Source organism: Microtus pennsylvanicus, chromosome 13 (genome assembly GCF_037038515.1).
Source record: "Microtus pennsylvanicus isolate mMicPen1 chromosome 13, mMicPen1.hap1, whole genome shotgun sequence".
NCBI classification, from domain to species: Eukaryota; Metazoa; Chordata; class Mammalia; order Rodentia; family Cricetidae; genus Microtus; species Microtus pennsylvanicus.
The window spans coordinates 77705292-77728782 of NC_134591.1; the positions used below are offsets into that span (position 1 = coordinate 77705292).

General features: G+C 52.0%; 1 protein-coding gene across 2 annotated transcripts; it reads left to right on the plus strand.

The window, feature by feature from the left end:
* The first annotated feature begins 1523 nt into the window (after positions 1-1523).
* Positions 1524-18532, plus strand: Gpr157 (G protein-coupled receptor 157). 2 transcript variants are annotated; one of them, XR_012907461.1, is made up of 5 exons: positions 1572-2233; positions 13485-13698; positions 16535-16732; positions 17182-17450; positions 17845-18532. XR_012907461.1 is itself a non-coding variant. In XM_075945712.1 (4 exons), exons 1-4 carry the CDS (start codon positions 1851-1853, stop codon positions 17383-17385), a joined length of 999 nt encoding a protein of 332 aa, XP_075801827.1. In that variant the 5' UTR covers positions 1524-1850; the 3' UTR covers positions 17386-18532. The 2 variants fall into 2 exon arrangements, 1 of the variants encoding a protein (XP_075801827.1); XM_075945712.1 differs by having other exon boundaries at positions 1524-2233; positions 17182-18532.
* The last annotated feature ends 4959 nt before the right edge of the window (positions 18533-23491 follow it).

Below are 23491 nucleotides of genomic sequence, written 5' to 3' on the forward strand. Positions count from 1 at the left end.
TAAAAATGATTTTTATTACTTTTAATTATGTGGGTGTGTGAGTACAGTGCCTCAGAGACAGGGACATGGGATGCGCTTAGAACAGGACTATGCGTGGTCCTGGGAGCTGGTAATGAAAACTGGGTCCTCTATAGAGGATTTCCATCCCTGAAAAATACAAAATGTTCCAACAAGAAAAGAAAGGACTCTGCAAACCGGGAACTGATATTTCATTTATTTTTTTTCACGTTTACATTTTTTTTAGAGTACATTTTTTTATGTGTCCAGCAGGGGTGGGGAGGAGCGTGCTGTGCACACTTAGGGCGGTACCAGGCCAACTTACATGACTTGATGTCTCTTTCCAAGTGGGTCCCGAGAATCAAACTCCGATTGTTGGTTTTGCTTTGCTAGGGCCATTACTCAAAGTCATCTCACAGGCGCTACTGTTTCATTTCTTAAAAAAATCTCACCTCTGGAGGGAGAGAAGGCCACTTGCTGTTCTTCCATAGGACTGGGTTCAATTCCAGCACCCACATGGTGTAAGGGGTATGACACCCTCTTCCTGCCTCTCTAGGCACGTGGCACGCAGACATCCATGGAGGCAAACTATCCGTTCAAATAAAATAATAAAATGTATTTTTAAATCGCACCAAATAAGCCATAGAGAATAACTAGGAACTAAAAGTATACAGTTCAGTAGGCGAACACTTTATTGGGATGTGTGAAGCCCTGAGTTCCATTCCCAACTCCACAAAAACAATACGTTCATTATAACAAAAGTCAGAAACTTCTCCAAATCACCACCTCAGATCTTGGGAACACTTCAAGTAACCCAGGCTTCAGGAATGTGGGTCACGCTCTGGACCTGTTTTTGCCACCATCGGAAAGAATGTCTCCAACAACCGCGCCTCCCCGCCCCAACACACACGTAAGCTGGCCTGGCTGACCCCAAGGAAAGTAACTTTAGCCCTAAAAATGTCCTTCTCCCCTCCCCGCCAGAACGGGACGTCCTAGCCGGTTGCTAGCCTTCTAGAGTAGCTTCGGGAGGCGGAAGGCAGAGACGGGGACCAGGACCGGGAGTAACTGGGGTGGAGAGAGGTGTAGGGGCGCAGAGGCGTGGGGCAGCACGTGAGCGTGGTGCTGAATGAGCATCAGGGGTGGAGCAGTTCGCGAGTGGGGGTCATAGGAGGAGCTTGGAAGGGACTGGGCGGTGCCCTGGAGCCACGGGGCGGAGCGCTGGAGCTCCGGAGCGCCGTGTGTTAGTGCGCAGGGGCGGAGCGCGGGCGAGAGCGCTCAGCGTTACAGAGGCGGAGCGTGGAGGGCTCGGGGGCGGGACTCGGGAGCTGGGCTCTGGAGCTTGAGGTGGGAGAAGGGGAGAATTTAGGAGCAAGGTGTAGGGGCTGATTCTGGGCAAGGAGATCGCAGGGGCGGGCGTCAAGGCTGGGTGCTGAGGCTACTCGGGCGGAGTGTGGACAGCGCTGAGACAGGAGCCTAGCGCGGGAGGCAAACACTAGGCGTGGAGAGCTCAGGGGCGGGGATTAGGGAAATCAGGGAGGGGTGTGGGGGCGCAGAGTAGGAACGGGGAGAGCTCAGGGGCGGGATTAGAGAGCGCAGGGGTGGACCCGGGAGAGCTCAGCGGCCCGTAGCAGAGAGCACAGGGGTGGGGTGGACGTTGAGAGCCTTGGGATGAGACGGCGGCGGCTTGGTCTGTAGCCTGGGCGGGGCTGGGACGCAGGCGGGACCCGTGGGTACTCGAGCCCCGGGCGTCTAGATGCCCAGACAGAGGCGACCGCGGGCTCGACTTGGCCTCGACCTCTCTGCACCTTTGTCCCTGTGCACCCTGGCCGTCTCCCCTTCGTCCCTAGCCGGCCATGCCATCCCCCGCACCTCCCACCGTGCTGTTTCCGTGGGAGCGCGCCGTGGTACTGCTGTCGTGCGTGCTGTCAGCGCTGGGCTCGGGCCTCTTGGTGGTCACGCACGCCCTGTGGCCTGACCTGCGTAGCCGGGCGCGGCGCCTGCTACTCTTCCTGTCGCTAGCGGACCTGCTCTCGGCTGCCTCGTACTTCTACGGGGTGCTGCAGGACTTTGCGGGGCCTTCGTGGGACTGCGTGCTGCAGGGCGCGCTCTCTACTTTCGCCAACACCAGCTCCTTCTTCTGGACGGTGGCCATCGCTCTCTACCTGTACCTCAGCATCGTCCGAGATGCGCGCGGGCCCAACACGGACCATCTGCTCTGGGCTTTTCATCTCATCAGGTGAGTGGGAGACGCTGCTTTGCCTCCAGGCCCCAGACCCAGGCTTACTGGTCCCTGGCCTTGCTTACTGCACTGTGGCCCTCGCGCGTCCTCTATCTAGGTGGCAAGGTGGCTTGTTCTACTGGCGGTCATGCCCCCCGGGCATCCCGGAAGCAAGGAAGGATGCCCTGCTTGCCCAAGAGATTGGAGTCAACGTGTTAGAGCATCTCTGAAGCGGGTGGTCGGTGGTGTCTGCCCCAATTGGAACCTTCAGGCAAGGTGGGGGTGGGTGCAGAGCTTGCCCACAGGGGTGAGCCCTGCCATTTAGAAAGGAACTGGGAACAACGACACTGTGCCTTTGCCTCCTTCTTCACCGTGACTTGGCAGTCTCTGCTGCCTATGGAGAGAAACCCCGATACGTAGGCTGGGAGATGATTAGGTGTCTGTCCTGGCGGAAGAGCCCACAACTTCCAATTCTCTACCACAGTGGGTGTGGTACATCCAGCCACTCCCAGACCACAGTGTCTCAACCATAAAACACACAAATGTATGCTTTTTAAGTTTTTCATGCCGTTTATAGACTTCGGGCCCCAGTCACTAGAATTTTTATTCTAAGGTTTTTTAAAGATTTATTAATTTTATTTTATGTGTGAGTATTGACTGCATGTATGTATGTGCATCACATGTATGTATGTGTACTTGGTGCCCTTGAAGGTCAGAAGAGGGCATCAATCCCTCCCCCAACTAGAGTTACAGGTGGTTGTGAACCATCATGTGGGGGCTGGGAATTGAACCCAGGTCCTCTATAAGAGCAACAAGTGCTTTTAACCACCAAACTTCCTGTCTAGTCCCTCCTAGGAGGACTTGACTGCCTAGAATTATTCAGGATCTTCAAAACTGAGGTCAGTGGCAAAGGGCTGGTCAGGATCAGGGCTGTCAGCCACCTGGAGTCTCTGAGAGCGAGGAAACGAAGGCCTTTGCCGGCCTGTCTTGCCCTGTCCTGCCCTGCTTTCAAGCATGTCAGCAAAAAAGCCGTACCCAGAGGCCAGCTTCACCTGTGTCTTTTCAGAGTTCCAAACTCCTGGTGTCCTGTGCTGAACCCAAGGCAGGAATCCTAAGGCCGTTTCCTTGTCTCTTTGCCTGAGCGCAAGGCCCCGGAGTCTGCCCTAATTATAGGTCCTTTCTAAAACCTTGAGTGCTTTCCAAGGGCTAAGAGGGTAGTCAGCGCTTCAGTAGAGACAGGTCACCTGGTTGTCACACGCTGAGACAAGCTGGGAAGAGTCACTTGACCTGCTGCTCTTGCAACTGTTGGAAGGAGACCAGCTGGTCCCAAAGAAATGAAAGAGCCCACTTCTCAGCTGCTCAGGCAAAATCTTTGTACCATGTCATTCCCAGTGGGGGGGACCTACTGCAAAGGGGACTCGGTTTCTCTCCCCTCCAACACACATCAAATACCAACTATGTCAGAGACCAGAAGTCTTCCATGGTAGGATTGGAGCCTGAACACAGTTGGTCATTGGCACCTGAAAAGGGGCCCAAGTTGGACCTCTCTTTGCAAGAACTTCTCCTGACTGCACTCTTTCCAAACTGATGAATACGATCTATTTTTTAAGCAAAGGAACAGGGCCTTCTCAAAATCAGCGACCCTCTAGGAAGGTTCTGGGATGCTTGGGGAAGTCTTTCTAGGGAAGGCCTGTGTTCCCGAGACTCGCTGGAACCTGTTCAACAGGTTCAGTTATGACCCAGATCCTCCCACACTGGTCGCTAAGGCCTCTCCGCTCTATAGCCTTGGAGTATTGGGTCATTGCTGCCGAAGGATCTGTGATATGAAGAATCCTCCTCCCTGGACACAGGCTACCTGACTACCGACTATGTGTTTGTTGAGTTATTAGGCAAGGCCTCCCTGTAACCCTGGCTGGCCTGGAACCTCCTCTCTCTGCCTCCCACAGGTGCTGAGATTAAAGGTGTGCGCTGCCACGCTCATCAATGATCCACTCCCCCTCATCCCCTGGCTCACTACTAAAACTCAAGCCTCTTCTTCAAGTCTTCCAGCCTTGGAAAGGATTTTAATTTTTTTTCTTTTCTTTTCTTTTTTAAAGATTTATTTATTTATTATGTATACAACATTCCTTCCATATGTGCTTGCAAGCCAGAAGAGGGCACCAGATCAAATTACAGATGGCCGTGCGCCACCATGTGGTTGCTGGGAATTGAACTCAGGACCTCTGGAAGAGCTGTCAGTGCTCTTAACCTCTAAGCCATCTCTCCAGCCCCTTTTTTCTTTTTTGTCTTTTTATTTTCGAGACAGGGTTTCTCTGTAGGTTTTGGTGCCTGTCCTGAACTAGCTCTTGTAGACCAGGCTGACCTTGAACTCACAGAGATCCGCCTGCCTCTGCCTCCCGAGTGCTTGGATTAAAGGCTTGCGCCACCACTGGCCTGCAGAATTTTAAAATAATAACAGCACACATGGTGGCTATCTCTCCATGAAGGGTTCTGAAGAACAGTTGGGGTTGATGGCACATTCCTGGAACCCAGGGGAGGTAGAGGCGGGAGAATCAGGAGCTCAAAATCTGCTTCAGTGCTATTTAAACGTCAGGTCAGTCCGCCATCCTGGGCTGCACAGGATCCTGTCCCCACCCACCCACCCCCAAACAGTAATTACTGGGAATTGATCATATAACAGGGTGGCATTTTCTCATTAAATTAGAAGAAGAAATAGTAAGAATCAGAAGTAATTTCATTGTTCAGCAGTAAGGGAAACAGTAAGTTAAGGGACTTCCTCTCCTTCCTACCCAGAATGCCACTCAGCTGTTAATGCCGGTGGCCTGTGCTCTAACTCATGTGTTTAATGGCATGGTAGCATGTGGCATGGAAAAGGAATCTTTATGGCTCGTTTTCTGGAAATGTCAGGGACTGAAGCCAGGGCTACCTCCCCAGACCTGAGAAATCCCATCTCTAAAAACAGCTACAGGCATGAAACACAGAATCCCAGAGAGGCCGTGCACACACAAGTTCCCAGGAAAGCAACCATGAGGCCCCAGTGCCTTCCTCTTAGTACTCAACAGGGTCCCATCCCCGGGGACCTTTCTCTGTGACTGGAGGAGGACAGCTGAGACCCCATCTTCTGGCTCCCGAAGCCTTCACAAAGAGCTGCCCCATTATTAGATCACCCATGCTCCAGCCAGATGGGCGGGGCCATCACCCACCACTCACAGAAGACAGATGGCCCAAGCCACAGAGCTAGGAAGTCGGGGGCGCAGGGGTAGACGCTAATTCTGACCCTGAGTCTGTGCGTTTCATGATTACCTGGCTGGGATAACAATGACTTTAAGAAAACTATAGCTGTGCAGGTTTCCCAGTTGTTAGCATTTTGTGTTCTCCCATTATTTTTCTTGAGTAGACGCGGTGCCACCTCGTGTGTGTATGCTTATGTTTGTGGCTTTCCCGCAGACGTACACATACCAACACATAACCGGCAGGGTGGCACTGCCACCTGATTGGTGGACTTCGTCGCTGAGGAAAATTCTGAATTACACGTTAACCTATTTTCCATGTCTTTTTTTTTTTTTTTTTTTTTTTGGTTTTTCGAGACAGGGTTTCTCTGTGACTTTGGAGCCTGTCCTGGAACTAGCTCTGTAGACCAGGCTAGTCTCGAACTCACAGAGATCCGCCTGTCTCTGCCTCCCGAGTGCTGGGATTAAAGGCGTGCGCCACCATTGCCTGGCTTTTTCCATGTCTTCTTATCCCCTTGCAAATCTTCCGTTTCCCCATCAGTCTTCTTTATAACTCTGACTTTAAATTTTATTTTTACTTATTGCTTAGGGGGGCTGTGTATGTCATGGCACCTGTGTGTAGAGGTCAGAAGGCAAACAACTTCGTGGACTTCGCTCTCGCCTCCCACCTGGATTCAAGGGATTGAGTCACCAGGCTTTACGCCTGAGTCATCTTGCTAGCCCAACCTTGGCTGTTTTGTTCACTTACTTTTGTTTCTGTTTCTGAGTCCGGTCCTCCTGCCCCCACCTCCCTAGTGCTGTGATTAGAGGGATGAGTGCCTCTCTATGCGTTCTCTGCGGTGCCGGGGGCCGGGATGAGACCCAGGCAAGTGCTCTACCAACAGAGCTAAACCCCAGCTCATAGTTATGTTTTGTTTAGGCGGGGCCTTCGTGTGTAGTCTAGGCTGGCCTGAAATTCACCATGTAGCCCAGGTAGCTGAGGTTACAGACACGTGTCACTGGCCTGGCTCATGACGTTGGCATTGGGGAGAGCACAACATGGTAGCTTGTGGGATGCCCTCAGGTTTTGTATGCCCGATGCTTCTTCACAGGGCTTCAAGTCTGCACTCTGGCAGGTTTCAGAAGCGCTTTGGTGTTGACTTGGCTAAGGTCACACCTGTCAGGCATGGTGCAGTTATTTCTCTCTCTGTTTGGATGTTTTGCCTGCATGTATGTTTGTACCACATGTGTGCAGTGCCCAAGGAGGCCAGAAGAGGGAATTGATGGAACTCCTGGGTCTGGAGTTACAGACAGCTGGGAGCCACATGTGGGAGCTGGGAATTGAACCCTGGTCGTCCGGAAGAGCAGCCAGTGCTCTCAACCATCTCTCCAGCTCTGCTTTTGCTTTGTCGTTCCTTTAGTGCATCCGTGTGAATGTGTCTCTGTGGTCATTTGTTTAGGGTGCCCACCCGAGGCCAGGGCTGGAGTTGCCTGGATGGGTAATTTCCTATTCTTCCTCTATAGCAACTGTCTCCACCCTCAGCAGGGGCCAGCTAGCCACCCTCACCCCTGCCCCTGTTCTACCAGATCAGTTCTAGAGTCCTTGAAAAGGGCTGGGAGGTAGGGTGTTGTCTTTTGGGGTCAGAGGTAAGGGTCCTGACTGAGCTGGTCACCAGCAGTCTGGACTTCTGGCTCCACTTCTGGGTGTGACTGAACGCGGAACAGCTGTATTGCGCTCTCTCTCTCTCTCTCTCCTTTCTCTCTCTCTCTCTCTCTCTCTCTCTCTCTCTCTCTCTCCACACACACACACACACACACACACACACACACACACACACACACACCCCTCTGGAGCTCCCTTGCATTTATGGAGGAAGAAAGAGTCTTTTTTTTTTTAATGGTTTATTTAACTTTATTTTATGTGCATTGGTGTGAAGGTGTCAGATCCCCTGCAACTGGATCTTCACACAGTTGTGAGCTGCCATGTGGGTGCTGGGAATTGAACCCGGGTCCTCTGGAAGAGCAGTCAGTGCTCTTAACCACTGAGCCATTTCTCCAGCCCCCGGAAGAAAGAGTCTTATGTCCCAAGCTGACCCCAAGACTCTGCTGTGTGGGGAGTGGGAAGTTACACCATAGTGAAAAAGAAGCAAAGATAGGGTCTAGCCAAGCCTAGTGGTATCCGACTGAAATCCCAGGCTGAGGCAGAGAGATTGCCATGAGTTCAAGGGCAGAGCTGGATTTCGGGGTTCTTCCTGCCGTGTCTCAGTGTTCTCTCCAAGACCCATGCTGGAGAGGGGGACCAGGGGAGAGAATGAATTCATTTGTGTTTTTTAGAGGCAGAGTCTCAGCTGAGCCTGGCCTCAACCTTGTTCTGTAGCCCAGTATTCTCTCAGACTCTTGACCTTCCTGTCACACTTCCCCAGAGCAAGGATTACGGGCGCCATACCCCATGCCTACCCTAGCATTTGTTTTAGACAAGGTCTCCTACGGTAGCCCAGACTAGCCTAGAACTCACTGTGTAGCCCAGGAGACTGGCTTTGCTTTAAGGTCAGCCGTCCTTGCCTCCCGGGCACCATGCCCACCTCATGCTCAGTTGCTGTTGTAGGGGTCTGAGACTGGGGGCTTTTAGAGCCGGTAATGCTGATAAAGGAGGGGGGCCTCCACGAAAGGATGCATGACCTCCACATTTTCTTTCCTGTGGCTTGTTTTTTTGTTTGGTTGGGTTTTTTGGGGTTGTTTTGTTTTGTTTTGTTTTAGAGATAGTTCTCTAAGTAGTCTTGGCTGGCCTGGAACTCACTACATAGATCAAGCTAGGCTTGAACTCATAGAGAAACCTGCATGTCTTTTGCCTTTCTTGGCCTCCGAAGTGCTGGGATTTAAGCCATGTGTCACCATGCCCTGCTCATTCTTAAGTATTTTAAACAACAAAGATTCTTTCCAGGTTTGGTAGAGAGATGTTGAGGAAGGAGAATTGCTGGTGAAACATCCTTTGGTTCCACCAGCCACTCATGGTGGGGTTGGGGGGATTGGGGGCAGACGGGGAGATGGGGGGCTGGTATAGGCCATTCAACAGCAATCCACAGGACAAAGGGAATTCCTTTATAGACTTTAGAGTGGGGGTCTCTGTGCTTAGAGGGGAGCAGTCTCTGAGTTTAGCCATTCTGTGAACCTGCTCAGAAAGTGAGTCCTATTGCCCCACCCTGTCTTGGGGCTGCTGCTGCTGAATGCTAGGAATTTAGCTGCGTAGGGAAGGGCCTGGATGGCAGGTAAGGCTGCTATGGTTTCCTCCACAGTCCACAGGGTGGCCTCTGATCTAACACTGGGCAGGCAGTCTCTTGAGCAGCACTCCAGGGCACCAGTGCCCCCTACATTGGAGCTGGTTTCCATCTATTCTACTCAGTTTCTTTCCCCAAGATTATATGGTAAGATCTTACAGTGGGAAACCCAGGGCAAGAGCCTCAGGGGCAGCGGAGGTTTCTCTTGATTCTTCTGGGAGTATCAAACTGCTTCTCTTCCCCCAGGACCTAGGTGGGCAGGGGCATCTGCTGAGGGCTACAGTGTCATCAGGTGGGTCCTGCATTGCACAGGATACCCCTCCCCCTCCCACAGCTGAATTCACAGAATGACCTCATGGTGACCTCCTAGAGACTGACCCCCTGAACCTCTCCCACGTCCTAGCTCTGCCCCACGAGAGGGACAGTGAGTAACCATTGTCCTGGGGAAGCTGCCTCTGCACCCTGGCTCTGTTCCGCTGGGCTTCCCTCTGGCTCCTCCCCAGAGCTGTTGCCGGACAGTCTCCTCTACCCCCTCCCCCGTTCTGTTAACACTTTAAGGCTGTCTATAACCACTGGTCTTAAACCAGGAATTGCCATTTGGCGCACAGAGAGGGTAAAGGAAGACCCCACCCACACTTTGTTTCCTACCCAGAAGTTGCCAGTCTCCAAGGATCAGAAGGAACCGAGAAACACAGGATGCCTGGAACCCACTTCCAACCGGGGCCCTTCGTGGGACGGACTGGGGCCTGGGCTAATGGTTCAAATGCTCTTTGGAAAGCAGTGGGCAGCTTTTCCACTGGACCCTTCGAAGGGGGAGGAGTGCCCCCACTCTATAACAAAACGTCCCCAGAAGGGCAGAGCTGGGATCCCCAAGGGGCCTGCTTCCAGAGGTCATCCAACTCATTGCTATTCTGGGGACAGCCACCTGCCTGAGGCCATCACAGGAACGCCAGGGGATTCCTAGTATGAGGGTGGCTTGCTTCTTTCCTGTGTGACTGCTTCCAGTTTCGCTTCCCTGGGGATTTAAAGCTAGAATGGTAAAGAGTCCCCAGAGGGGCCTGACTGGAGAAAGCCAAGAGGCTTTGCTTTAGTTTTCTCTTCCCTAAGTTCTTCTAGTTCATTCCTTTGACTCTGGAGCTCAGTTCCGCGGGGGCTGGAGTAGTGACTCCTCTGTCCTGCATGGGGTATCAACAACAACCCGCTAGAAGCTCAAGGTGTGGGCCAGGAGATGGCTGGCTCATAGATGGTGCTGACTTCCTGGACCCTCAAAAGTTGTCGCTCTGTGCTTGTCGGAGTCAAAATCCGCTCCTATCAGACGCCTGCTCTTGGGGGTGGACCCACTGGCAGCCACCTTGTCTCCAAACAGTCATTTTCTCAGGTTCTGAGGGTCAGGACTTCAAGAGACAGACCTGGAATGGAGCACGGTTTGGTCTGTAACTGCTTGAGAAGGGAGGAAGCCTATGCAGAGCCTGACCTTGGGTTCCAGGTGAACACGAACTAGGAGACCAGGCTCTGCCAGGAGGTGCTGTTGTTGCCACTCCAAGTGAGAGATCGGCTCGGGGTGTGGTGTGTTAACTTTCTTCCCCCTGGACAGACCCTAATCCGTGAGGTCCCCTGCTTCAGAATCAGTTTGGAGAGCCGAGGCGGCACCCAGTCTTGTCAGCCTGGCCCACATGAGACTCTGTCTCAAAAAAACTTAAGCCATGGAGGTAACTTTAATAATACCATGAACTGTGGGGCAGAGGCAGCTGAAGAGATGGTTCTGCGGTTAAGAGCACTTGGTGCTCTTGCAGAGGACCTGGGTTTGGTTCCCAGCACCCACACAGCTGCTCACAACAGCCTGAAACTCCCGTTCTGGGGGATATGACTCTCTCTTCTGGCCTCCGGGTGATATGCATACATACATGCAGGCAAAACACGCTCACATTCATGAAATAAATAGATGTTTAAAACATAAAGAATAAAAGTGTCACTAGCCCCAAATTGAAGCTGAGACAGTGCCCTGTGGGGGCAGACAGGAAGCTGAGAGTCCAGCGGGGAGGCCATGAGAAGTATGGGGGCAGAAGGAACAAGGAAGCATTTGAGCAACCTGGGAGCACCGTGCTTCGTCTGGCCAAGAAGTCCCTTAGTCATGGTCTAGTGAACTTACAGTCTGTCGTATTCTCTGTGTTTTCTGTTTCTTCAGAGAGGGTCTCACTCTGCAGCCCAAGCTGGCTTCAGACTCCCGGCAATCCCCCTGCTTCAGCTTTCCTAGTGCTGGGGTTACAGGGCCTAGCTTTCACTTTCTTCTTAGATGCTACAGAAAATGAAAGTTATGAGCTGGATTTGTGTGACAGGATCAGTCTAAATTCCTGAGCATGACAGCTCGGGCAGAGTGGGGCTCCCCAGAAGCATCCCTGGAGATTCTATCAGCTGTATGGGCTTGACGCATACTTGGTATAAAAACATGAATATGTGCTTTTGCTTGTAGACCTTTTAAAATTACATTTATTTATTTTTGAGGGGCGGGCACGAATGTGCCATGGCACACATGTGGAGGTCAGAGGGCAAGTTCCGCCAAGTGGGTCCCAGGGACGGAACTCAGGTCATCAGGTTTAGTACTTTTACCCACTGAGCTGTCCCAGCAGCCCCAAGAACTGTATATTTTCGTATCGCGTACAGGCTGCTGTTGTGATTGTCCTCTGAGCCTACTTCTCCCAGCCGGGCCTGCTGACCGTTAGCATTCCCCCATGAGGAGGTCGAGAGGTCACAAGACCCTCACCTGAGTGTCCAGCCGCTTCCTGCCACCTGTTTGTCCCTTTGCCTTACTTGCGTGTCCTTGGGGAAGGGATGGAGCACATAGGAAGACTAAGGGGCCTCCATCTAGGTGACCCTTGGGGAAGTCCTCATCTCTGCTGTCTAAAGGAACAGTTTTCTGATACGGCCTTTTAGGAAGGAGCTTCCACACCCCTATAAGTAACCCCCCACCTATGAGCTGTAAGGAATGCCCAATAAATTCATTGGTTCTCCAGAGGGAACTTCGGCAGAAATGTATCTCAGTTTGGGACCTTAGGGGAAGGAGTAGACATTGCTTATGTACCCTCATGCCAAGGAATTTTAGCTAGAGCTGTGTGCTTCCCATCCTTCTGTCAGTGACAGGTATGATAAATGTATGTATTGTGTATGTATGTATGTTTGTTTGTATGTGTGTATGTATATATGCATGTGTATTATGTATGTGTGTATGTATGTACGTATGTGTGTATATATGTATGTATGTGTGTATATATGTATGTATGTGTGTATATATGTATGTATGTGTGTATGTATGTACGTATGTGTGTATTATGTATGTGTGTGTATGTATGTATGTGTGTATACACATCCACCTGCTTTATTCTGATGAACACTGAAACATTACAGCAGATGGGGTCTCACCTCGGAGCCCAGGCCTCCCGAGTGCTGGGATTACAGGCGTGTACGGCCAAGCCTGCCTCTAATCACAGTCTTCCTGGCTGCCTGGGCTTGTGGGAGCCGCACGGATGCTCATCTGGCTTTCCTCAGGTGGTGCCATCATCACCCCCACCCTGTGGAGATGCTGGCGTGCCGAAGCTAAGCTGCTTGCCTAAGTGGCCACAGAGTGGTAGTTTGGACCCAGCCCATTGCATCAAAGTTGGAGCACTCAACCCCTGTGTCACCTCCACAAGAGGCGTCCCTTTGATAAGGTGTCTTGGAAGGAGACTGGGCAGGGATTCTTGGAAAGGAGACTTGGGGCTTGGACCTAATTCCAGTTGTGTTGTGGTGGGGGTGTTCTCCAAATGGCGGAGCCAGGTAGGGTCCCCAGCGGTGCACCACCTGACCAGATGTTCTAGACGGTCACTTTGACCCTTGCCAGGCTACACTTGCTCCGCGTGAGAAAGGAGGCCTCAGAGCCAAGGGGATTTGCCTACACATAACCCACGATTGTAGACCCTGGATTCTCCCAATTCCTGAAACCCAAGATCCCGCAGGTTGCCTGGGGACTGACTGAGGGTGTGAATGTTGAAGCCTAGACTCGCAGGCTGAAGTTGGTGTACTGGACCACACCCCTGTGGGTGCAGGGAGAGGAGCCAGCTGGGGTGTGTAAGAGCTGGATCTGTCTGGCCACACCCCTCTCTGAGGAGCACTGGACCTTTATTTTTCAATTATTTTATTTTTCTATACAAGTATTTGCCTGCATTGGTATCCAGGTCTAAGTACTCACAACCTCAGTCAGTCCCCTGGCAACCTAGGAGAGCTTGGGGTACAGAAGTTGGGAGTGGATTCTCTGGGCCTGGATGGGAGATCATAGGCCATGGGCAGGCAAGTGCCCTTGGCCCCAGATGTTTGTGAGGTACCAAAACCCCCATCTTTTGCAGGTTGTGTCATTTAGGAGATTGTTTTGAGAGTGTCTCAGTCTGTAGCTCAGGCTAGCATTTTACTGTGTAGTCCAGGTTAGCCTGAAACTTACTGTGATCTATCTGCTTCCACCTCCCAAGCACTGAGGTTATAGGCATATGCCACTGTGCCCGGTTTCTGCGGCGCGAGAGATTGAACCCAGGGCTTCATCCATACTAAACAATCAATCCAATCGCTCTTCTGACCAAGCCACAAAGTCCTGAAATTCTAAATCAGAACAGGCTCCCCCTTGCCCTTCCTACCCTCCCTTGATTTACAGGAACACTGTAACACTATCTGATGCTGGTTTGGGGAGCACTGTTCTCTGCAGGGATAACTCTGCAGGGCTAGGGGCTAACCTTGGCACCCCTCTTTTTGTGTATTCTTCAGCTGGGGTGTCCCGCTGACCATCACAGCAGCCGCTGTCTCTCTGAAGAAGATAGGCTACGATGCCTCCGACGTGTCCGTGGGCTGGTGCTGGGTGAACCTGGAGGCTGAGGACCGTGTCCTGTGGATGCTCCTGACTGGGAAGCTGTGGGAGATGCTGGCTTATGTCTTACTGCCTCTACTGTACCTTCTGGTCAGAAAACACATCAACAGAGCGGTAGGTGTCTGATGTGCTGGCCCTTCGGGGACAGACTAATTCTCTAAGGGACTAAACTAGTGCCAGGCCATAGGAACTCTGTGCTTGGACTGAATACGGGATCTTGAATAGGCTTGTTGGCTAGTCCTGGTATAGGTTGAGACCGAAGTAGCTGGACCACAGAGCTGCGTTCTTAACCGCGGTCCTGCACTGCCACCGTGTGGCCATCCCAGTATTACACTAAGGAGTTCAAAGTCAAGGATAGTGGCCACAGATAACTTCACCTACCCTTGGTGGTCAAAATTGTGTCCCAAGTGTCAGCCTTTTCAGGAGATCATAAGTCAATGATCCAGAAAGGGAGATTGGTCCTCAGAGAGCAATCAAGGTCAAAGATAAACTGATGGTGGAAGAAGCAGTCATAGTTTGCCCTGAATTTGGAATTCACTATACTGTCAAGAATGACCTTAAGTTTCTGTTCATCCTCCTGTCTCCACCCCTTAGGTACTAGGCTTGCAGGTGTGCACCACCAAGCCAGTTTCTGCAGTGCTGGGAATTGAACCCAGGGCTTCATATGTGATGTGAGCGCTCTATCAAATGTATTGTATCCCTTTGCCCTGGACACAGACACGGGGTCTGATGTGGCCCAGACTGGCCTAGACTTTGTAACCGAGGACAGCTGTACACTCCTGATCTTCCTGCCTCTGCTTCTCACAGAGTGAAACTATAAGCATGCTGGCTTATTTTTTTCCCCTAATCTTACTGGGATGTTTTGTTTTGTGTTATTAGAGACTGAACTCAGGACCTCTGCTTGCTTAAATACTCTTATCCCTCAGCCACACCCATAGGCATGGGTTCTTCTGACTTAGCAGTTCGTTTCCTTTGTACTTTCTTTTTCTTTCTTTCTCTCTTTCTTCCTCCCTCCCTCCCTTCCTTCCTTTCTTTTAGACAGTCTCACCGCATAGCACTGGCTGGCCTTGAACTCCCACAGAGATCCACCTGCCTCTGCCTCCCCAGTGCTGGGATTAAAGACCCATACCTGGCCCTGAGCAGCCACTCCTGAGTTAGGATGCTCCTTGCGGGCATCTGTGTTCTTGGGACACCTCATCCTGGCACAGCACCTACACCTCTGTCTGCTGAGACTCCAGTTCTCCGATTTTCACCTGCCCTGTGTCCTCGCTGGGCCCTGGACTGGACTCCAGTCTGGAGTCCTGACTGGAGAGCAGAGCTACCAGTACGTTCCCACATAGACAACCTCTTCTGCATGCTCTTCTTCCCACTGACCTGGGAAGATGGGGGCTGCTCCTGGAGAATAAAGTCCCCCACACCCCCTGCAGCTCTACCAGGCTCTACCCCGGTGTGTGTGCTTTTTGTCCTTCCTAGATCAGCCCCCTGCTTGCCAGGCTGGCCCTGGCATGTGACAATTAGCTCTTGCGATTTGTCAAGGGTTTTCAGAAAAGCAAAGGTATGAAGTGGGTAGGGAGGTGAGGACATAGTCATTCGCTGCCTGGAGATGGGGAGGGGAGCTGAGAATGAATGGGGAGGCAAGCTTGGTTCTTGAGGAGCAGCCAAGTGGTCCAGCTTCTCCAGGCTGCACCACCTCCCGCTGACCTCTCTGCCCTGCCCTCCCTATCTGTGGGAGACAGGCACTTAGTGCCCTGGGCTGCTGTCATGGACCCTTAGGGGAGGAGGTGGGTTTTTTAATCAGGTATGCTGTTGAAGCTTACCACTTGAATGCCGGGCATATGGGTTAGTCCCTCACCAGGTTTCAGTGTCCTCAACACATGGCCAGCCTCAAGCCTCTCATTGGCCAGTTCATTTGGCTTTACCAATTTGATTGTGATTTGAAATCGAGCATCCTTCCTGCTGTGACCAACGTCCCTCAGGAATGCAGGAGCCGAGGCTTGCCCCTTCCTTTCCTTGGCCCCAGGGATCTCGTGTTGTGGAGGGGGAGGGGAATAGCAGTGAGAAGCTGAGCATTGAGGGTGAGTGACGTCAGGGATGGAGGTGGGGAAGAACGGTTGGCTGGAATGGGCTCAGGGCTGTTTGCAAAATGGCTGTCTGTGAGCTTCACCCACAATGTGATCCTGGGGAAGGACTTGAAGCTGAGGGAACTGCAAGTGACTGAGCACTCCAGATGCAAAGACCAGCTAAGACCTGGGTCTGGAGGAGACCCAGAGCAAGGGAGAGAATGGGACTGAGGTCCAGACTGAGCGGGCTCACCCTTATGGGCTAGTATAAGGAAGGGTTGGAGGGGAGCTGCCAAGAGCTTGGAGTAACGGGCTCGTCAGACCTGCCGTATGCCCTCTGAGAACTTGCCTCCTGCTTTGGGGACGACCTGCCGTGGGAAGGAGGAGACCAAGTAGACATGGTGACCATGCCTGGCCCATGCTGTGGTGGTGGGTCAGAGTATCCAGTTTCTGGGTCCGTTCTGCAGGTGTGGCCTTTACGACTTGCCTATAGGTCAGGTGTGCCTGGGGAAGAAAGGACTAAAAGACGATGCCCAAGACACACGGGTGACAGGAAGGATGAAGTGTCATTGGCTGAAATGAGGGTGCAGTGGAGCCGAGGGTTGAGATGACTTGTTTATCCTGGGCAGGGTTTATGACATCTCAGAGACACTCCTGTAGAGATGTGGAGTAGGCAGGGGGTCCGATCTGAGAGTTGGAGGTTGTGGGGGATGACTTCTGGTTTATCTGATAGACTCCAGACCTCCTCAGCGTCCAAGTGGAAAAGGCCACAGTGCCCCCTCTCTTGCCTTCCCGGGCTGGTGGGTTGTGTGGACCTGTGGATGTGCGTGGGTGGTTGCGGGCAGCGGCCGCCTGGCTCACGTCTTTGCTCCCTGTCCTCCTTCACACAGCACCAGGCCCTCTCCGAGTACCGGCCCATCTGTGAGACGCACCAGCTGCAGCGAGGCTCCTCCGCCTCCATGGCTGATAAGAAACTGATCCTGATTCCGCTCATATTCATCTGTCTCCGGGTCTGGAGCACTGTGCGCTTCGTCCTGACCCTCTGCGGCTCCCCAGCTGTCAAGTCTCCGGTGCTGGTTGTTTTGCACGTATGTCTGTCCCCGTGGGCCCTGCTACCCCACTGTGGCATGGCCAGATCCCTTCCCTACAGACTGATACATCTAAGGTCCCAGGATGGGCCTAGGGGAAGCGGGGTAGCTCAGTGTCCTTTCCCTGTCCCCAAACAAGCATGGCTTTGCAGTTAGGGATGGGGAGAAATCTGTGTGGTTGTTCTGAGCAGCCTAGAGAAGCCATTGTAGAGTTAACTGATCCCGGATCCTTCTCACTGCAGAAGGCCTAAATGCAGGTCTGGCTAGGTGGCCAGCCACTTCTGGCCTGTTTAGAACTCTGCTTAAGGCCATGTATCTGAGCTCATCCCGCCACAATGTAGAGGCTGGGACCGGAAAGGTCATAGGATTCGTAGCAGCCCACTGAGTCCCGTCGACTGTATTTCTGGAATACTCCCAGCCCCGTGTTTATGCCTCTCCCCTTCCACCAGGGCATTGGGAACACTTTCCAGGGAGGGGCCAACTGCATCATGTTCGCCCTCTGCACCCGCGCAGTCCGCACAAGGCTCTTGTCTCTCTTCTGCTGCCGCTGCTGTCCTCAGCCCTCTATCCAGAACCCTCTTGGGGCTCCTACTCCCCCTAAGATGAGAGAATCTCAGGAATCCAGACGGACTCCAGAAGTTCCCAGCACCTGATTGGTGGACTTCTCTCCTTGTTCTCACCGCTGCTGCCTTCCTGGTGCCTGCTGCTGCCCCGCCAGGTACAGGGTCGCCCACCGGAAGCCTTGACTAGGGAAGCTCCGCCCCGTGAAGGAACGGCCGTCAGGGGCAGCCTCTTCTACCTCCTAGACTCTCAGGGCTGCTGTGCGTTCCCTGCACACCCGTGTCCTGGTTCAGTGGGGTTTGTTTGTGTAAGCCCAAAGATGTGGGATGCAGGGAAGCCGGCAATGCAGGATCCCTTCAGGGCACTGGTTCTCAGTCCTGAAGCCACCAGCACTGTTTACAGTTTGAGGGACCCATACCTATGGACCCCTCGGAGAGATGCACCCCGACCCAGACATCACAGTATGGGGTCCAGGTTTGCCACGGTGTTGAGATTCACAGAGAACCTGGAGACGTTAGAGCTCAACAGCAGAGCCATTTCCCTTAAACCAGGTCCCAAGTCCGCTACGATCACGGAGACGCCGTCATTGACCCAAACCACCCAGGCACACAGTCATGGGCATCTCATGGATTCTCTGCTTGGCTCATCAACCCTCAATATTTATTGCATCTGAATTTCAGCACAGGCCAGAGTCCAGAGTCCTGCCCATGAGTCAATCACACAACACTCAGGTCCTTTCTGGGACCAAGACAGAAGGCAGCTCAGCTCCAGTCCCTAAGGACGACATACGGTTTCTACCTGCTGTTTTCATACAACTTTTGTTCTCAGTGATTATTACAGGGGTGAGTCAGGAGGATGTCTGGCTCGGCGCCTTGTTTAGTTAGTTTTGGTTTGCTTGTTTGGTTGTTTTGTTTTGTGGTCAGCGGGTTGGTGAATGGTCCAAACACTGACTCCTCCCCAAAGGGGAGCCTTTGGAGATTCAGCCTTGGGCTGGGATATAGCCCACTGTGCTTCCTCGTTGGTCCCTGTACCAAAAATATTTAAAAAGCTTTTTTTTTTCTTGGTAGTTATTTATGGGATATAGAAAGAGGATTCCGAGGTGATTACATTTTATTTAATTTATTTGAGATAGGGTCTCATTATATAGCCCCGGCTGGTCTGGAACTTGCTGTGTAGACCAAGCTGGCCTCGAACTCACAGAGATCCACTTGCCTCTGCCTCCCGATAATTACATTTTTTTTTTTTTTTGGTTTTTCGAGACAGGGTTTCTCTGTAGCTTTGGTGCCTGTCCTGGAACTAGCTCTGTAGACCAGGCTGGTCTCGAACTCACAGAGATCCGCCTGCCTCTGCCTCCCGAGTGCTGGGATTAAAGGCGTGCGCCACCACCGCCCGGCGATAATTACATTTTTTAAAAAAGGTTTTGTTTGTTTTGTTTTGTGCTTCCTGTACTAGGGCCTTGCTCTGCCACTGGGTTCTACCCCAAGCCTTCCTTTTGTTCCTTTCGTTTTGAGCAGAGTCCCACTAAGTTGCCTCGACTGGCCTTGAACTCTCTGTCAGCCAGGCTAGACTTGAACTTGTATTTTTCCCTTCCTCAACCTCCCAGAAAGCTAGTACTAAAGCCTCGGGGCAGTGTGCCCAAGCAAAGAATGGCATAAAAGAGCTGTGTTTCCACTTCCACTCAGCGGCTCTTCTAGCAAGCCTTCCCTCATTCAGAGAGCTAGGTACTCCGCATCTCAGGCCTGCCACCTTGCAGGCTAGTCGAGGAAATGTTCTACTGTGCCTGTAGACAGTGCCCTTGGGTTCTGTCCGTACCCCACAAAGCAGAGCGGATTCACAGAGCTGGTAAAGGGGCTGAGGATGAGGAGGACAGAGCCACACTGGGCCGTCGATTCCCATTTTGTTCTCAAACATCTCTCTCAGAAAAGGACTCGTCAGAGGACTGTGTCCATACGCTCCTTTTCTGGTTTCCTTGGGAAGTGTTTCTTTAGGAAAATCTACATGAGGTGGGTTCCCTCATGGGCATCAAAGAAAGCTCCTCAGCTGGGGGCTGTCTGTTTACAGAAACAGCCTACGTCAGGCATAGGGCGTCAGGCACAGGGCCTGCTGAGGTCCTGGGAAGACATTACAGCCGATTGTACGCTGTCAGCACGCTGCCAGTAATGATCTCCCGGCTTCTAAAATGGAACGGAAATTCTAGGAACTGTTTCCTGCAGAAGAGAAAATGATCTACAGAATACCACAGAGGAAATGATGTGGGAACAAACCCAGCCGGGCAGGGCTGTGGGGAGCCCTGGCTGTTGGAGGTCCAGGAGCCTGGGGCTCACTCTAGCTCTCTCTGATGACTGATGCCATCGGTCAGGATTGCTGTCTGTAAGTCCCTCCGCAAAATAAACACTTTGGCTCTTTCCACCTGTTTCCCACACTGCCCCGTTGCTGCAGGGGAATGGCGGCCACCACAGGCTTGGTACCTTGCCTCTAGCCCTGTGAGCGCACAAGCTGATCTCAGAGCTTCTCAGAGCTGGTGACCAAGTGGTTTCAGAACTGAAAACAAAAGGAAGGTGAGCCTTCAGTGAGTCCCAAGAGGAGGCCCTAGAGGCTGCCAGCTCCCATTACGCCTTGTTCAGCCTGGTGGCTTTTTATCTCTTAGTTAGCGTTACTCTATTTATCTCCCCATGCCCCCTTGGTCACCAAACTGTGACCTCAGCCTTAACGGGAGCTACAGCCTTTGCTCCCCCTTCTTCAGCACTTTGTGGTTCTTGTTCTCCCAATCAGTTGTCAGCTGCTTCCTGCCTCTGTCCGTCTGGACACACACACACACACAGACACACGTTAGTTTTGGAGATACCAGGGGATTAAACCTAGGCCCTTGTGCAAACTAGGCAAGTGTTTAGCATTTAGCTATTCCCTCAGTCCTTTTATTTTCTGTATTTTGAAGCAAGGTATTCTCACTAGTTGTCCAGGCAGGACTTGAACTTGAGAACCTCCCGTCTCAGTTTCATGGTTTCTGGAATTACAGACCCATGCTTTGGTTTCCCGGCTGCCCAGACCAGAATAATCACACAGAAAAGCCAGGAAATGAATGAGCAGTCTCTGTTTACACAGGCCTCTGCCACCAAACTCAGCCAACTTTCAGAATCCTCGGTTCGTTCTTTCTGTCTCTCTCTTAAAAGAATAAAGGAAACCCTTCATTTGTCTTCGCTCTGTTTTTATGTGTGTGATTGCTCTTGTGTGTGTAAGCGCACCCTATGTGTGCAGCACACTTGTTTATGTGTGTGATTGCTCTTGTGTGTGTAAGCACACCCTATGTGTGCAGCACACTTGTTTATGTGTGTGATTGCTCTTGTGTGTGTAAGCGCACCCTATGTGTGCAGCACACTTGTTTATGTGTGTGATTGCTCTTGTGTGTGTAAGCGCACCCTATGTGTGCAGCACACTTGGAGGCCAGAAGGGAGTCTGAGCCCCAGAACCTGGGGTTACAGGTGGTTGTGGGCAGCAGATAAAAAGAACTTAAACCTGAGTCCTCTGCAAGAACAGGAAATGCTCTTAGCTGCTGAGCCACCTCCCAGCACCCTCTTCTTTTGTTTTTGGAACTCACAGTTGTGGAATAATGAAGCCTAGCGTGAGATATTTTTTTTTTGGAAGCATGATTTTTTTTTTGGCTGCGTGAAAGTCCAAAAACACTTTGCTGCTTTAAATTAAATGAATCATTTTATTTTCTCCTGTGTGCTTGCTAAACTAATTAGCACTGAATTGGGGAAGGGTAGATGGCCTGAGGCCTGGAGAACCCTTGCTTTTAAGGTATGTAGCCACGGGTCACATGCCTGGGCTTCGCAGATAGACACTTGAGAAGGTGTAGGTACCTGTTTTTCTTGGCTGCAGCCACCTACCCTCTTGTCTAGCTTCTCTCCTTAAGTCCTGGGCAAGCTGCACTCTGTAATTCTGGATCATACACCCCCTCTTCCATCCATCAGAACCTTCTACCTTTGCTAGTTAGTTCTTATACACACTGTTTTCTACCTTCTCTCACCCTCCACAGCCCCCCATGACATACTCTGACCCTTCACAACCCTTCCTGACCCTCCATGACTCTCCCTGACCCTCCACAACCTTCCCTGACCCTCCATGACCTTCCCTGGCACGCTATGACCCTCCATGGCCCTCCACAGCCCTCCCTGACCTTCCATGACCCTCCCTGGCCCTCCATGGCCCACACTGGTCCTCCACAACCTTCCATGACCTTCCCTGACCCTCCACGGCCCTCCCTGGCCCTCCATGACCCTCCACTCTTCACTGTGCCGTGCCTCTCTCCCTTTCTGTCCATTCCTCCTGCCTGACCTGACTGCCAGCCTCACTCTGATGCTACCTCTGTCTTCTTTTCCTGTTCAGGAAGTCCTCTGAAGCACCCAACTCCATCTAGACCATAAGTCCAAACCTCAGCTTCACATTGCTGGAATCACAGGCCTTGCACGTCAGTGCCGTGATTTACTGGGGTTCGTTTATGTAAGCACAAAGAGGTGGGCTTCAGGGAAACCAGACATGCAGGAGCCACGCATCCAGCCCCTGGTTGTGGGAAACCAGTCATGCAGGAGCAATGCATGCATCCAGCCCCTGGTTGTGGGAGGTCAGCTGTGCAGGGCCCATGCATCCACCCCCTGGCTGTGGCATTCCAGGCTCCCCTTACCTGGCACTTTCCCCTGTCTCCCAATTTCTCTCTGACCTTCTCCCTGCAGGAAATGCAGCTTGCTGCTTCTCCCTGCTCCACACTGTCCCTATGCTTGGTGGCCTCTTTCTACCTTTATTCAATGAACACCTAACAGGGTGACCTCTTGTTCTCACAGATTTCCCAGCAGACCTCTAAATACTACTCCTTTAAGCCCAGTGCCTGGGTGGTAGAGGCAGGTGGTTCTCTGGGAGTTCAAGACCAGCCTTGTCTACGTAGAGAGTTGTAGGCAAGCCATGGCTACATAGTGTCTCCAGAAAACAACAAAAAGCAACATAGGAAAATGGTTTATTTTAACTGACAATTCAGATTACAGATAGTCTATCATTTCAGGAGGCTCACAGCTGCAGAAACTCAAAGCAGCTGCTTATAGCACAACCACAGAATAGCAGAGAGCTATGCTTACAAGCATGCTTAATAATCTTAGACAGTCAGGGTGCTGCTCGCTTTCAGGTTAGGGCTCCTATGTCTTTTAAGGCAAGCAAGATAACTCCCCATAGACATGCTGTCTCAGTGGGCAAATCACTCAGTGCTTGCTGAGTGATTATGGGGACCAGCGTTCAAGTTCCAGCACCCACTGAAAAAGTAAAGCATATTGGTGTGTGTTGATAATCCCAGCACTAGGGAGGCAGAGACAGAAGGACTCCTGGGGCTTACTGGACAGCCAGTCTAATCAGCGAGGGCCAGGTCCCAGTGAGAAACCCGTTCTCTTTTATTTTTTAATATTTTTTATTTATTATGTATACAATGTTCTGTCTGTATGCCTGCAGGCCAGAAGAGGGCACCAGACCCCATTACAGATGGTTGTGAGCCACCATGTGGTTGCTGGGAATTGAACTCAGGACCTTTGGAAGAGCAGGCAATGCTCTTAACCTCTGAGCCATCTCTCCAGCCTGAGAGACCCTTTCTCAAAAGAGCGAGGTGGCTAGCACTGGAGAAATGATACCTGATGTTGTCCTCCACTCCTACATGTGGACACACACATGCGCACCACACACACGAGCACCCATGTGTGCACACACATGCACACACACACGAGCACCCACTTGTACACACACGCACACACACACGAGCACCCACGTGTACACACACATGCACACACACACGAGCACCCACGTGTGCACACACGCACACACACACGAGCACCCACGTGTACACACACATGCACACACACATACGAGCACCCATGTGTACACATGCACACACACACACGAGCTCCCACGTGTGCACACACGCACACACACGAGCTCCCACGTGTGCACACACGCACACACACGAGCACCCACGTGTATACACAGGCACACACACACGAGCACCCACGTGTACACATGCACACACACACGAGCACCCACGTGTACACATGCACACACACACACGAGCACCCACGTGTGCACACACGCACACACACACGAGCACCCACGTGTACACATGCACACACACACGAGCACCACGTGTACACATGCACACACACACACGAG

What these genes read in the sequence shown, in the direction of transcription:
- Gpr157 (XM_075945712.1), top strand. Translation starts at nt 1,851, where the DNA reads ATGCCATCCCCCGCACCTCCCACCGTGCTGTTTCCGTGGGAGCGCGCC. An exon ending in TGGGCTTTTCATCTCATCAG is followed by an intron (nt 2,234 to 13,484) that starts GTGAGTGGGAGA and finishes TGTATTCTTCAG; the next exon opens with CTGGGGTGTCCCGCTGACCA. An exon ending in CGGTGCTGGTTGTTTTGCAC is followed by an intron (nt 16,733 to 17,181) that starts GTATGTCTGTCC and finishes CCCTTCCACCAG; the next exon opens with GGCATTGGGAACACTTTCCA.